Source organism: Scyliorhinus torazame, chromosome 16 (assembly GCF_047496885.1).
Source record: "Scyliorhinus torazame isolate Kashiwa2021f chromosome 16, sScyTor2.1, whole genome shotgun sequence".
Lineage (NCBI taxonomy): Eukaryota > Metazoa > Chordata > Chondrichthyes > Carcharhiniformes > Scyliorhinidae > Scyliorhinus > Scyliorhinus torazame.
Window position 1 is genome coordinate 190,842,480 of NC_092722.1, and position 15,039 is coordinate 190,857,518.

Sequence of the window (15,039 nt, forward strand, 5' to 3'; positions counted from 1 at the left end):
TACGGGAATTGAACCGTGCTGCTGGCCTGCCCTGGTCTGCTTTCAAAGCCAGCGATTTAGCCCTGTGCTAAACCCGCCCGTGGAAACAGTTTCTACCTAACTATTCGCTCAAAACTTTCATAATTTTGAACATCTCAATTAATTCTCTTAACCTTCTCAGTGGCACAGTAGTTAGCACTGCTACCTCACAGCACCAGGGACCTGGGTTCAACTTCGATCTCGGGTCACTGTCTGTGCGGAGTCTGCACGTTCTCCCCGCGTCTGCGTGGGTTTCCTCCGGATGCTCCGGTTTCCTCCCACAGTCCAAAGACGTGCAGGTTAGGAGGATTGGACACGCTAAATTGTCCCTTATTATCCAAAAGGTTAGGTGGGGTTATTGGTTTACAGGAACAGGGTGGAGGAGTGGGTCAGGTCGGGTGCTCTTTCTGAGGGTCAGTGCAGACTCGATGGGCCGAATGGCCTCTTTCTGCACGGTAGGGATTCTACGATTCCCTGCTCAAATCCTAGCCTCTTCACATCTCTGAAGGCCATTATGCCTGGCACCCGTTCCAGTACACCTCCTCCACACACTCCCGAAGCCCCTGACAACATTCCTCAAATTCGGGTGCCCGGAATGGGCCCTGATACACGAGCTGTGACCCAACCGGTCACTGTGGTGTTGTAAGATGGCAAAGTATTTTCCAGCCGGCACTTACAGCAGTCGGAGAGAGCGCAGACCCTGGAATGCGGAGGTGGGGATACACCGTAATGAATTGTAACTGAGAATCCTGGGGGAAAAAAGAGACAGGGGAAGAAAATGCAACAGTGAGACGGCGACAATCAAACGTGACTTTATTATCACTTGGTGACTCGATCCACAGCCCACATCCTCGTTCCTCCCCTGCATTGCATCGCAGCCTTCAGAATTACTTACTGCAGCTGCATACTAACTTTTTGTCATTCCTTTCACAAGGATACCCAGCTCCCTCTGCGCTGCAGCATTCTGCTTCCTCCTGCCAAAGTATATATTCTTGCCACATTATACACCCATTTGCCAAATTTTTTGCCCACTCAATTAACCATTCTGTGTCACTTGGAGGGCTCACAGCTTGCTGTAAATACCCATGGTTGCAAGTTACTTACAGTGTAGTCAGCTGGCTCATGTTGATGAAAGACGTATTGGTCAAGGAACTGATCCTGTTGTTACTCATGTCCCTGTTGAGGGAGGAAGGAAATTATTATCATCATTGGTTGAAAACCGCGGGAGCCTGAGACTGGTCTTCCACGCAGGGCGGGAGGTTCATATTAAGGGGCCAAATTCTCACCTCTGATGCCCTGTCGGTTCAGGCACAATTGTGACGTGTCCGGCTGCTGGGGCAGGAAAGGCGTTCGACGTCTTGGACATGTTAAAAAAGAGCAGCGCTCGCACCTTGGAGTCGGACATTTGTGGGTTTGTGTCCCACTCGAGATTGAGTGCAAAGATCCAGGCTGACGCTCCCAGTACAGTACTGAGGGAATACTGAGGGAATACTGAGGGGGTACTGAGGGGGTACTGAGGGAGTACTGAGGGAGTACTGAGGGAGCACTGAGGGGGTACTGAGTGAGCACTGAGGGGGTACTGAGGGGTTACTGTGGGGGTACTGAGGGAGTACTGAGGGAGTATGGAGGGGGTACTGAGGGAGCACTGAGAGTGAACTGAGGGGGTACTGAGGGGGCACTGACGGGGTACTGAGGGGGTACTGAGGGAGTACTGATTACTGAGGGAGCACTGAAGGCGTACTGAGGGGGTACTGAGTACTGAGGGAGTACTGAAGGCGTACTGAGGGAGTACTGAGGGAGTACGGAGGGGGTACTGAGCGAGCACCGAGATGGTACTGAGGGGGTACTGAGAGGGTACTGAGGGGGTACAGAGAGGGTACTGAGGGGGTACTGAGGGAGCACAGAGGGGGTACTGAGGGGGTACTGAAGGAGCACTGAGGGGGTATTGACAGAGTACTGAGGGGGTACTGAGAGGGTACTGAGGGGGTACTGAGGGGGTACGGAGGGAGTACTGAGTGAGTACTGTGGGGGTACTGAGAGGGTACTGTGGGGGTACTGAGAGGGTACTGTGGGGGTACTGAAGGAGCACTGAGGGAGTACTGAGGGAGTACTGTGGGGGTACTGAGGGAGTACTGAGGGGTTACGGAGAGAGTACTGAGGGAATACTGAGGGAGCACTGAGGGAGTACTGAGGGGGTACTGAGGGAGTACTGTGGGGGTACTGAGGGGGTACTGAGGGAGTACTGAGGGGGTACTGAGGGAGCACTGAGGGGGTACTGAGGGGGTACTGAAGGAGCACTGAGGGGGTATTGACAGAGTACTGAGGGGGTACTGAGAGGGTACTGAGGGGGTACTGAGGGAGCACTGAGGGGGTACTGTGGGGGTACTGAGGGAGCACTGAGGAAATACGGAGGGGGTACTGAGGGAGTACTGAGGGAGTACTGTGGGGGTACTGAGGGAGTACTGTGGGGGTACTGAGGGAGCACTGAGGGAGTACGGAGGGGGTATTGAGGGAGCACTGAGGGAGTACTGTGGGGGTACTGAGGGAGCACTGAGGGAGTACTGAAGGGCACTGAGGGAGTATTGTGGGGGTACTGAGGGGGCACTGAGGGAGCACTGAGGGAGCACTGAGGGAGCACTGAGGGAGCACTGAGGGAGTACTGTGGGAGCACTGAGGGAGTACTGTGGGGGTACTGAGGGAGTACTGTGGGGGTACTGAGGGAGTATTGTGGGGGTACTGAAGGAGCACTGAAGGAGTACTGAGGGAGCACTGAGGGAGTACGGAGGGGGTATTGAGGGAGCACTGAGGGAATACTGAGGGAGTACTGACGGAATACTGAGGGAGTATTAAGGGAGTACAGAGGGAGTACTGCACTGTTAGAGATGCTGAGTTTGCCCTGCTTATTACCCCCAGCACAACATATTTAGCACAGTGGGCTAAGACAGCTGGCTTGTAATGCAGAACAAGGCCAGCAGCGGGGGTTCAATTCCCGTACCAGCCTCCCTGAACAGGCGCCGGAATGTGGCGACTAGGGGCTTTTCACAGCAACTTCATTTGAAGCCTACTTGTGACAATTAGCGATTTTCATTTCATAGATCCCATGGCATTGTGGGTGGCACAGTAGCACAGTGGTTAGCACTGTTGCTTCACAGCGCCAGGGTCCCAGGTTCGATTCCCGGCTTGGGTCACTGCCTGTGCGGAGTCTGCACGTTCTCCCCGTGTCTGCGCCAGAGCTGATCTGGGCCTTCGCACTCAGAATTTATCTGGTCTCCATGAAGCTTAACCAGTGATGTTTCAAGGAAAGTTTATTAAAATTATTTACTTAATGGTGGAAGGGAGCGGAGCAGGAACACTATTGACCCCTGTGCGAATACGTTTCAAGCTGTGTTTGCGATGTGGCCATTGGGAGGCGGTAGGCTGGTCCAATGGTCATTTTGATCCTTTAAAAGCCCCATCCTTCTCCCAGAGCTCCCCCTCATCCCCTATTGGCCTCCCTCACCGTGCACAATAACCTATGAACTTCATCTCATCGGGAAATATAAATTGGTTTGCCCCGGTTTTTTGGGCGCAAACCAGAAGAGGCTAGATTGAGGGCCCGTTCTTGGTGCTGCTCCCATTTAATCTCCCCCCCTCCCCCCCTCAAAGCTCCCAGGACTTAACTCGGAGCAGCTGCCAGTGAGGCAACGAGCCAGAAACTGGGAGAGACCAGAGCACTAAGCTTCTTAAATCAGGACCACTTTTGGGTGGTCCTCATACTAGCCTTTTGGGATGAAGCTCCAGAGGTTATTGTGCATGGTGAGGTGGGTCGGTAGTGGGGGAGGGCGATGCATTGCGCGAAAGGTGGGGGCTTTCGAAGGTTCAAAATGACCGTAATCCCAGCCGACCATGTCACGATGGAACATGGCAACCACAACTTGAGAAGTATTCGCACGGCGGTCAGAGGGCGAGTTGACCTCCGGTTGTGCCTCCTGGTGCTAAGGCACAGCACATAATCCAAACAGTCTGGTTCCTCACAACTGACAGTAACCAGGAACAGCCAGACTGAAAGAAAAAATCAGCTTCATCGAGTTTGTCACCTCCCTCGAAGCCAGATAATAATAATACTGGGCGGGATTCTGCGGGAATCGGCGGAGCGGACGACTCCGGGGCCGAGGAGTGGTGTAAACCACTCCGGCGTCGGGCCGCCCCTTCCTCCGCACCTTCAGGGGCTAGGCTGGCCCCCGAGTGGTCTGCGCCGCGCCGGCCGGCGGGGAAGGGTCTCCGCCGGCCGGCGCGAGTTGGCGCATACGTGGGAGCGCCAGCGTGTGCTGGCGTCATCCCAGCGCACGCGCGGGGGGGGGGTTCATCTCCGCGTTGGCCATCGCGGAGGAATAGCAGCCGACGTGGAGGAATAGAGTGCCCCCACGGCGAAGGCCCTTGGTGGGCGCCGATCGCGGGCCAGGCCACCACGGGGGCATCTCCCGGGGCCAGATCCCCCCGTGCCCCCCCGAGGCCGCCCGTGCCACCAGGTCCCGCCGGTAAGGACCTACTCTAATTTACGCCGGTGGGACTGGCAAAAAAACGGGCGGCCACTCGGCCCATCGCGGACCGGAGAATCGGGCAGCAGCCGCCGACCGACGCGGCGCGATTCCCGCCCCGGCAAATCTCCGGCGCCGGAGAATTCGGCAGCCGGCGGGGGCGGGATTCACGCCGCCCCTCGGCGATTCTCCGACCCGGCGGCGGGGGGGGGGGGGGTCGGAGAATCCCGCCCACTATCTTTATTATTGTCACAAGTAGGCTTACATTAACACCGCAATGAAGTTACTGTGAAAAGCCCCTAGTCGCCACACTCCGGCGCCTGTTCGGGTACACGGAGGGAGAATTCAGAATGTCCAATTCACCTCACCACACCCACTCACTTACTGAAATATTGGGCAGCATCAATGCCCTTCTCCATGGCAAGTGTGGAGGGCGGGGGGAAAGGGGGGGGGGTACCTACTACCTTTCCCCCCTCTGCCCAGATTAAGTTTGAGGTGGGAAGGCCCAGTTGAGGCCCTTAAGGGGGCAGGGCCCCACCTCCTCTGGTATTAGCCCAGCGGCAGGCGAGGGATTCACTAACCAGGGAGCCTAACAGACAAACACTGGCATGGGAGGGTCCCTGCCTGATCGAGGTACCTGGCATCAGGAAGTGGGGGAGGGCCTGCAGGGACCCACGTCTTGACCTTGCTGATGACCCCCCCCCCCCACCTCATTCCGTGACCCCCAACACTCTGCCCATCACTCATCTGTGGCCGAGGATCCAGCAACATTCCTCGGCCTTGAGTAGGTGTAGCACTGGCAGCATCTACCATCTCCCCGGGGGCACTGCCAGTTACCTCGGCAGGCTGGACTTACACCCCCCCTGTCAACCTCCTCTCCCCCTAGGCAAGGCCCACCACTGCCCAGTTAAGTGCCTGAGTGGCACATAATGTACTGAATCTTACCGAAATGAAGCAATGCGCGTTCTCACCTCTCTCCAGCCAGTTGTCCAGACCCCCGCCACCTCTAATAATTGCTTCACCCTGTTCCCAGGAACACATTGGGGCCTCTGCAGATATCTGGGTGCCCCTTGGGACAGACAAGAATAATGAGGCAGGAATGCCCTGATTCACCCCATTCTCAGGCCCTGACCTACGTGACTGGGCAGACAGCAATGTGATTGGGTCTTCGGTCCCTTGTCGGTCGCCTGGGACCCCAGTATTTTTCAAAACCTTGTGTTCGGGAACATCGATCTTAAAATGGGTCATCTCAAATCAAATGGACCCGTCCCACTCCCCGACTCGCATGTTCAGGGCTGTTCCTGGAAAAGCACTGTCTCAGACTCTCCACCCCAACACCACCCTTCCCTCCCTCTCCTCCAGGCCCTCCCCAGGGTACCTACACCAGCTGTAGATGTTTGAAGGTGTTGAGTACGGTGGGAACTGAACTAAACTGGTTACCGTCCAGGTACCTGGAAGATAAAGAAAAAAATTAGGGCTGGTGGAATGTTATGAAATGTGTTGTGTTCAATTACAATTGCGCCATTGGTTGACATAAATATGTAACTGTCCATTTGCTGCTGAAACCTTCCTCTGCACCTTTGTTACCGCGGCGATTATTTTAATAATGTTCTCCTGGTCAGCGTCCCACTGTCCACTTTCCACAACCTCGAGCTCCACCAAAACCCGGCTGCCCAGATGGTAACTCGCATTGAAACCCATTCAGCCATCACCCAGTGTGATACCTGATTGACGTTGGTACGCCGTCCAGCGGTGCCGCGATTTAAACATTTCCCACCTTTGCGTTCGCGTTTCTCCGTGGCTTGACCCCCCTCGCTATTTCCGTGACCTTCTCTAACCTTTCAACCCTCCGAGGCCTCGGCGCTCATCAAATTCCGGCCTCTGACGCAAACCCAAATTGCAAACGCTCTCCCATTGGTGGCTTGTGCCTTCAGCTGCCTGGGGCCCTAAAGTCCGCAACTCTCCCCCTCAACCTCTGGAAGTCTCTCTCCTCCACACGATGTTGCTAACAGCCTCCCCCTCGGACCAAGCTTTAGTCCTCACACCTCACCTGTGGCTCAATGTCAATTGTTGTTTGATGATGCACCTGTAAAGTGCCTTGAGGAGTTTTATGATGATAAATATATTATAAAAATGCAACAAAGTTAGCCGTCTAATATCTGGTGTCATTGAGTTGGACAATTGCAGGACTTCTTATCAAATTATACTGACTTTGTCTAATCATGCACTGTTTCTAGTTTAATAATATCCTTTCTGGTCACCCTACTATAGAAAGGATATTGTTAAACTAGAAAGAGTGCAGGCAGGATTTACGAGGATGCTACCGGGACTTGATGGTCTGAGTTATAAGGAGGGGCTGGATAGTCTGGGACTTTTCTCCTTGGAGCGTAGGAGGCTTCGGGGTGATCTTATAGAGGTCTATAAAATAATGAGGGGCATGGATAAGGTAGATAGTCAGCACCTTTTCCCAAAGGTAGGGGAGTCTAAAATTAAAGGGCACAGGTTTAAGGTGAGAGGGGAGAGATACTAAAGGGTCCACGGGATCAATTGTTTCACACAGAGGGTGGTGAGTGTGTGGAACGAGCTGCCAGAGGCAGTAGTAGAGGCGGGTACAATTTTGCCTTTTAAAAAGCAGTTAGACAGTTATATGGGAAAGCTGGGTATAGAGGGATACGGGCCAAATGTGGGCAATTGGGACGAGCTCAGTGGTAAAAACTGGGCGACATGGCCATTGTTGGGCCAAAAGGCCTGTTTCCGTGCTGTAAACTTCGATGACTCGATGCCACGGTTTTCGGAGGGTCTAGCTAACCTCTCATTAATAATAAATTCCAGTATTTCCCGATGACTGATCCTGGGGCAACAGGCCTGGAGATCCCTGTTTTTTTCCCTCCCTCCTTCATTGAATTGCAATATCACACTTGCTAACTTTCAATCTGCGGGAGTCATTCTAGAATCTAGGGGATTTTGGACATTCATAAGCAAATTAAACTTCAATGAATTAGCTGTGTGTGGTAAACACCACGAGTAACACATTGCATGTCTTATGAAAATGCCCATGTATTACAGGTACCATGGTGAATCCCAGCCTGCTGGCTCCGCCCAGCAGGTGGCGTATACAAGTGTGTGCTCTCCTGCGCTGCTCCAATTTTGGTTCCAGCTACAGAAGGCACAACATCTTGTGCAATAAAGCCTCGATTGTTTCACCTTTCTCGTCTCGTGGTAATTGACGGGACATGACTGTGAAGGAGTTTGGGACATCTTAGGGTCTTAGAAGCTCCTATTAAATGAAAACCTTTCCTTTTCCTCCCTTTGATTCCCCCCTTGTTTGTTTGGTTCTGACTAACTGATCTGCAGAGTGTGAAAGTGATGGGGATATTACAATCGGAGTGACAATCAGCTCACGTCACTTTGCCTCTGCGTGGGTTATGTTGAAATTGATGTCATATGTTTGTGTCATGCCTGATTTATTTATCTCTTTTCCGCTCTCCCACTCAGATTTTCTCGGTCTGTTTGGTGTGAACTCTTCCTCCCGACCTCACAGGTGAAGGTGCAGAGCGACAATCGGATTACTGCAGTACTATCACACTGGCTGTTAATACACGTAATGCAGCGAGTGAGAACCTCACAGCGGGTTCCGTCTGATCCTCTCTCACTCACATTTCAGTCACGTTCTTTGGGATGCCTTTCGGTAGAGATTTCAGGTGTTTGTTGCTACAGCGGACGACAGTCTCCAGACAGGTGCACTCTACAGGGCACTGAGGCCGAGGGATACAGCTACTCTCCTCATAACCTGCAACACAAACCACAACTTCACAGCACTGATATTTACTCTGTACCTAACCCGCGCTGTACCTGTCCTGGGAGTGTTTGATGGGGACAGTGTAGAGGGAGCTTTACTCTGTATCTAACCCCGTGCTGTACCTGTCCTGGGAGTGTTTGATGGGGCACTGTAGAGGGAGCTTTACTCTGTATCTAACCCTGTGCTGTACCTGTCCTGGGAGTGTTTGATGGGGACAGTGTAGAGGGAGCTTTATTCTGTTTCTAACCCTGTGCTGTACCTGTCCTGGGAGTGTTTGATGGGGCAGTGTAGAGGGAGCTTTACTCTGTATCTAACCCCGTGCTGTACCTGTCCTGGGAGTGTTTGATGGGGCAGTGTAGAGGGAGCTTTACTCTGTATCTAACCCTGTGCTGTACCTGTCCTGGGAGTGTTTGATGGGGACAGTGTAGAGGGAGCTTTATTCTGTTTCTAACCTGTGCTGTACCTGTCCTGGGAGTGTTTGATGGGGCAGTGTAGAGGGAGCTTTACTCTGTATCTAACCCTGTGCTGTACCTGTCCTGGGAGTGTTTGATGGGGACAGTGTAGAGGGAGTTTTACTCTGTATCTAACCCCATGCTGTACCTCTCCTGGGAGAGTTTGATGGGGACATGAAGAGGAAGCTTTACTCTGTATCTAACCCGGTGCTGTACCTGTCCTTGATGTGTTTGATGGAGACAGTGTAGAGGGAGCTTTACTCTATCTAACCCCGTGCTGTACCTGTCCTGGATGTGTTTGATGGGGACAGTGTAGAGGGAGCTTTACTCTGTTTCTAACCCTGTGCTGTACCTGTCCTGGGAGTGTTTGATGGGGACAGGATAGAGGGAGCTTTACTCTGTCTCTAACCCCGTGCTGTACCTGTCCTGGGAGTGTTTGATGGAGACAGTGTAGAGGGAGCTTTACTCTATCTAACCCCGTGCTGTACCTGTCCTGGATGTGTTTGATGGGGACAGTGTAGAGGGAGCTTTACTCTGTTTCTAACCCTGTGCTGTACCTGTACTGGGAGTGTTTGATGGGGACAGTGTAGAGGGAGCTTTACTCTGTATCTAACCCCGTGCTGTACCTGTCCTGGGAGTGTTTGATGGGGACAGGATAGAGGGAGCTTTACTCTGTATCTAACCACGTGCTGTACCTGTCCTGGGAGTGTTTGATGGGGACAGGATAGAGGGAGCTTTACTCTGTATTTAACCACGTGCTTACCTGTCCTGGGAGTGTTTGATTGGGACAGTGTAGAGGGAGCTTTACTCTGTATCTAACTTGGTGCTATACCTGTCCTGGGAGTGTTTGATGGGGACAGTGTAGAGGGAGCTTTACTCTGTATCTAACCCCGTGCTGTACCTGTCCTGGGAGTGTTTGATGGGGACAGTGTAGAGGGAGCTTTACTCTGTATCTAACCCCGTGCTGTACCTGCCCTGGGAGTGTTTGATGGGACAGGGTAGATGGAGCTTTACTCTGTATCTAACCCCGTGCTGTACCTGTCCTGGGAGTGTTTGATGGGGACAGTGTAGAGGGAGCTTTACTCTGTATCTAACCCCGTGCTGTACCTGTCCTGGGAGTGTTTGATGGTGACAGTGTAGAGGGAGCTTTACTCTGTATCTAACCCCGTGCTGTACCTATCCTGGGAGTGTGTGATGGGGAATTCTGTATCCATTCTGTAACTACAAGGTCCTTCACTTTAATGAGTGCAAAAGTTCACAAGATAAACCTAAACAATTTTATTGATCCAAAAACAAAGCAAGTGATTGTTACCTTCTTCACAGCGGAAGTCCTGATATGCTACATCCTGTAGGGGGATCTCTCTCAGGAAGTCCGGTTTCTGACATCGTGGATTTCCGCTGACTATTTTCCTCCTCCTCAACCACTCTCCCAGCCAGGCTAACTGGCAGTTACAGTTGAAGGCGTTTGCGAGGAGATTGCTGCAAACAGAGTGTCAGGAGAGTTGTGTAAACTGGGTTGGATTGGTTTTTGTCACGTGTACCGAGGTACAGTGAAAAGTATTTTTCTGCAAACAGCTCAACAGATCATTAAGTACATGGGAAGAAAATAAAATAAATAGAAAATACATAATAGGGCAACACAAGGTACACAATAAACACCCAAGTGTAAAAAGCACTAGGAGTAGCGACTGGTCATACTTGTGTGTGTGTGTGTGTGTGTGTTCATGTGTGTGTGTTTGAGCATGCATCTGTGTATGTCTGTGTGTGTGTGCACGTGTCTGTGCATGTGTGTTCAAACATGTGTGTACTTATCTGTGCCACATGTGTGCAACTCAGGTGTGTGTATATGTTTGCGTGAGTGTGTGTGTGTACATGTGTTTTCCCTTATCTGCATGCATGTGCACATGTAAACATGCAAACACACGCGTGCCTTTACATTTGTTTTTGTATTCCAAATAGGATATGTGTCCGTGATGTAAATGTGCAGCTCGCTTCGCAGGTGATTGATCAAAGGGTTGAAAACACCAAGCAGTAAATATTGATTCAGCTGTCGGTAAATTCAGCTCTCCACCATCTTCCCATTCCCTTGCCTCCGGCCAAATCCTTTTACCCTGTTTTCAAATTATTTATCCAATTCTCTTTCAAATGATTCTCTACTCACCGCCCGGGGTGAATCATTTCATATCCTGACGACCCGCAGTGTGGACAAACAGCCTTCGAGTAACGAACCTGAACTGATCTTTTTTCAAACAATCTTTCACTATTTTTGCATCATCCAGCAATGTGGAAGGTTGGCCAGAGGTGTCGTCGCCACAAAGTGCAGGACAAATCCAATCCAACCTTTCCTCCGTCATCAGCAAAGTAATGGACGGGGTCTTCGACAGCGCTATCAAGCAGCACTTGCTCAGTAATGACCTGCTCACTGACACTCAGTTTGGGATTTGTCAGGGCCACTCAGCTCCTGACTGGAGTATAAAGGGTTAAGAACATAGAACATAGAACATTACAGCGCAGTACAGGCCCTTCGGCCCTCGATGTTGCGTCGACCTTTGAAACCACTCTAAACCCCTCTACACTATTCCCTTATCGTCCATATGTTAACAGAATGGATATGTCAATTCATGGGACACGTGATGATGTGAGGCATTTGTGTGGCAGGCACTGGAGGGTGAAGATGGCAGCCCACGGAGGCGATATTCCTTCCCAATAGCACACTATGTACTCACTGTAAGTAGTGTAAACAAACTAGTTTTAATACCCTGATAAGCCTGTGGCTCTCCTTGTTAGATCCCGGGCCTCACGCCCTCTACAGCATTGACCTCATTACAGCCATGTTCAAAACACGGATGAAAGAGCTGAACTCCAGAGGTAAGACTGACTGCCTTCGCTGTCAAGGCAGCATTGGCTCGAGTACAGCTTCAAGGAGCCCCAGCTAAACTGGAGTCCATGGGAATCAGGGGGAAACTCTCTGCTGGTTAGAGTCATACCCGGCACAAAGGAAGATGGTTGTGGTGGTTGGAGATCAACTATCTCAGCTCCAGGACATCACTGCAGGAGTTCCTCAGGGTAGTGTCCTCGGCCCCAACCATCTTCAGCTATTTCATCAATGACCTCCCTTTCATCGTAAGGTCAGAAGTGGGGATGGTTGCGGATGACTGCACAATGTTCAGCACCATTCGCGGCTCCTCAGATAATGAAGCTGTAATGCAGCAAGACCTGGGCTCAGGCTCGGGCTGACAAGTGGAAAGTTACATTTGCGCCACACAAGTGCCAGGCAATGGCCATATCCTACCAGAGAGAATCTAACCACCGCCCCGTGACATTCAATATCATTATCATTGCTGAATCCCCACTGTCAACATCCTGGGGCTTACCATTGATCAGAAACTGAACTGGTCTAGCCACGTTAAAACTGTGGTTACCAGGGCAGGTCAAATACTAGGAATATTAAGACGAGTAACGCACCACCTGACTCCCCAAAGCCTGTCCACCATCTACAAGGCACAAGTCAGGAATGTGATGAAATACTCTCCACTTGCCTGGATGAGTGCAGCTCCAACAACACTCAAGAAGCTCAATACCATCCAGGACAAAGCAGCCCCGCTTGATTGCTCCCCTTCCACAAACATTCACTCCCTCCACCACCGACGCACAGTGGCAGCCGTGTGTACCATCTACAAGATGCACTGCAGGAACTCACCAAGGTTCCTCAGACAGAACCTTCCAAACCCACGCCCACTACCATCTAGAAGGACAAGAGCAGCAGATATATTGCCGCTCCTTCACTGTCGCTGGGGCAACATCGTGGAACTCTCTCCCTAACAGCACAGTGGGTGTACCTACACCTCAAGGGCTGCAGCGGTTCAAGAAGGCAGCTCACTACCACCACCTGAAGCAGATGCAGGGGTAGGCATATGAGTGTGTCCCTGTGTTGGGCACCAAGCACTCTGAGGTTAGGTAGATGTGGAGAAAGCATGAATTGCCTATGCCCAACAATACATGTGTGTCTGTGACTGCATGTGTGTGCATGCATGTAAATGTATATATGTGTATCTATACATTTGTGTTTGTGGTGAATGGTATAGATATATTTAAGGGGAAACTACATGAGTACATGAATAAATAGGATAGGTCGAATGGGTGATTTAAGTGGGAGGATGCTTGTGTGGAGCATAAAGTCTAGCATGGAAAGTTGGACCGAACGGTCTGTTTCTGTTCCATATAGAATCATAGAATCCCTGCAGTGCAGAAGGAGGCCATTCAGCCCATCAGGCCTACACCGACCCTCCGAAAGAGCACCCTACCTAGGCCCAGGTCCCCACCCTATCCCTGTAATCCAGTTATCCCACCTAATCTTCTGGACACTAAGGGGCAATTTTATCACAGCCAATCCACCTAACCTGCGCATCTTTGGACTGTGGGAGTAAACCGGAGGAAACCTGGGGGGATGGTGCATATAGTCTATGACATTTTATGCGATACAGCAGTTCTGCTGTCCAGGGTTGCTATGGGGGTGAAGAAGAATTTCAATGCCATTTGGGCTGGTGTGGGTGCAATAGGTGGCAATGGCCGTGGTGGGGTTCCAGAAACCGTTGACTGCGTTTGACATTCTCTCGAGGTCTTTGCCCGACATGACAACGTCTCACTGCGCTCACCACCCAGCCTGGGCCTCTGGCTGTCACTCCCGGGCAGGCCCGGCCACTCACTAGGCCGCATTCCCACCGGGAGATTCAAGACTCCCACCTGAGCGAAGTCCTTGATTTCTTCAGTCCAAGGAGGGAGGAAAATATTTCTCTTCATAAAAGTGTTAGTTTACTCGGGGTGAAGCGGAGTTAGCCCCCTTGCACTGGAGGGTTATTAAAAACCTCGCGGCATACGTAAACCAGAGTAAAATAAAGTCTGGTACAGAAGGAGGACGGAACTCTGGGAGTACTCACAGGGTGGAGAGCGAGTGAAGGGTGTTGAAGGCACCTGGTGTAATGGTGGTAATCTGGTTGTGGTAGAGTGAAAGAAGGCGCACACCACTCAGACCCGTGAAGCTGTTGTTATGGATACAGTTGATGCGATTATTCCTCAACATCCTGGGGGAAGAAGGAAAAATAAGTCCTTGCGAGAGTGACATCTTGGGGGTGTTAGTGACCGATTATCAAAGAGAATTGACTGGATGAGCAGGAACAATTACTGAGCCATAGAACCCAGTACACACTGACATTGACTGATGTAGAATATACACAGTGACCGTTAGCCTCACCTTCGAGCAATCTGGGACTAACTGCTTCTCTCTCTCTCTCAGTTTCTGTTTCTCTCTCATTCTCTCTCCATGCGTGCGTCTTCCTCTTCAGTTTCTCCATCTCTTTGTACATGTGCAACTATCGCTCTCTCTCTTTTCGCAAAATGTCAACATCCTGGGGGTTATCATTGATCAGAAACTGAACTGGACCCAGCCATATAAATACTGTGGCTCCCAGAGCAGGTCAGAGGCTGGGAATCCTGCTGCAAGTAACTTAGCTCCTGACTCCCCAAAGCCTGTCCACCATCTACAAGGCACAAGTCAGGAGTGTGATGGAATACTCCCCACTTGCCTGGATGAGCGCAGCTCCAACACTCAAGAACCTCGACACCATCCAGGACAAAGCAGCTCACTTGATTGGTACCCCTTCCATAAACATCCACTTCCCTCCATTACCAAAGGACAGTGGCAGTCATTTGTACCATCTACAAGCTGCACTGCAGGAACTCACCATGGCTCCTTTAACAGCACCTTCCAAAATTACGACCCCTACCATCCCCTAGAAGGACAAGGGCAGCAGATACCTGGCAACATCACAATCTGGAGGTTCCCCTCTAAGTCACTCACCACCCTGACTTGGAAATATATCGGCCGTTCTTTCACTGTCGCTGGGTCAAAATCCTGGAATTCCCTCCCTAACAGCACAGTGGGTGTACCTACACCACAGGGACTTCAGCGGTTCAAGAAGGCAGCTCACCACCTCCTTCTCAAGGGCAATTAGGGATGGGCAATAAATGGTGATCTAACCACGGCTCTAGAGGGTTACATGGTAGCCAGGAAGGAACTCAAAAATGGACTGAGGAGAGCTAGAAGGGGGCATGAAAAAGCCCTGGCGGGAAGGATTAGGGAAAACCCCAAGGTGTTCTACACTTATGTGAGAAATAAGAGGATGATCAGAGTGAGAGTCGGGCCGATCAGGGATAGTGGAGGGAACTTGTGCCCAGAGTCTGAGGAGATGGGAGA

At 51.3% G+C, this 15,039-nt stretch overlaps 1 protein-coding gene across 5 annotated transcripts in view; it reads right to left on the bottom strand.

The window, feature by feature from the left end:
* LOC140393331 (slit homolog 1 protein-like) overlaps nucleotides 1-15,039 on the bottom strand; it is a 477,252-nt gene that overhangs the window by 139,911 nt on the left and 322,302 nt on the right. For all 5 annotated transcript variants that reach the window (XM_072479670.1, XM_072479671.1, XM_072479669.1 and 2 more), the window contains exons 19-24: nucleotides 13,724-13,867; nucleotides 10,099-10,265; nucleotides 8,193-8,325; nucleotides 5,918-5,986; nucleotides 1,123-1,194; nucleotides 696-767 (exon numbers count right to left, since the gene is read on the bottom strand). In XM_072479670.1, the coding sequence (XP_072335771.1) occupies nucleotides 696-767; nucleotides 1,123-1,194; nucleotides 5,918-5,986; nucleotides 8,193-8,325; nucleotides 10,099-10,265; nucleotides 13,724-13,867 (657 nt within the window). The remainder of the gene's footprint in view (nucleotides 1-695; nucleotides 768-1,122; nucleotides 1,195-5,917; nucleotides 5,987-8,192; nucleotides 8,326-10,098; nucleotides 10,266-13,723; nucleotides 13,868-15,039) is intronic.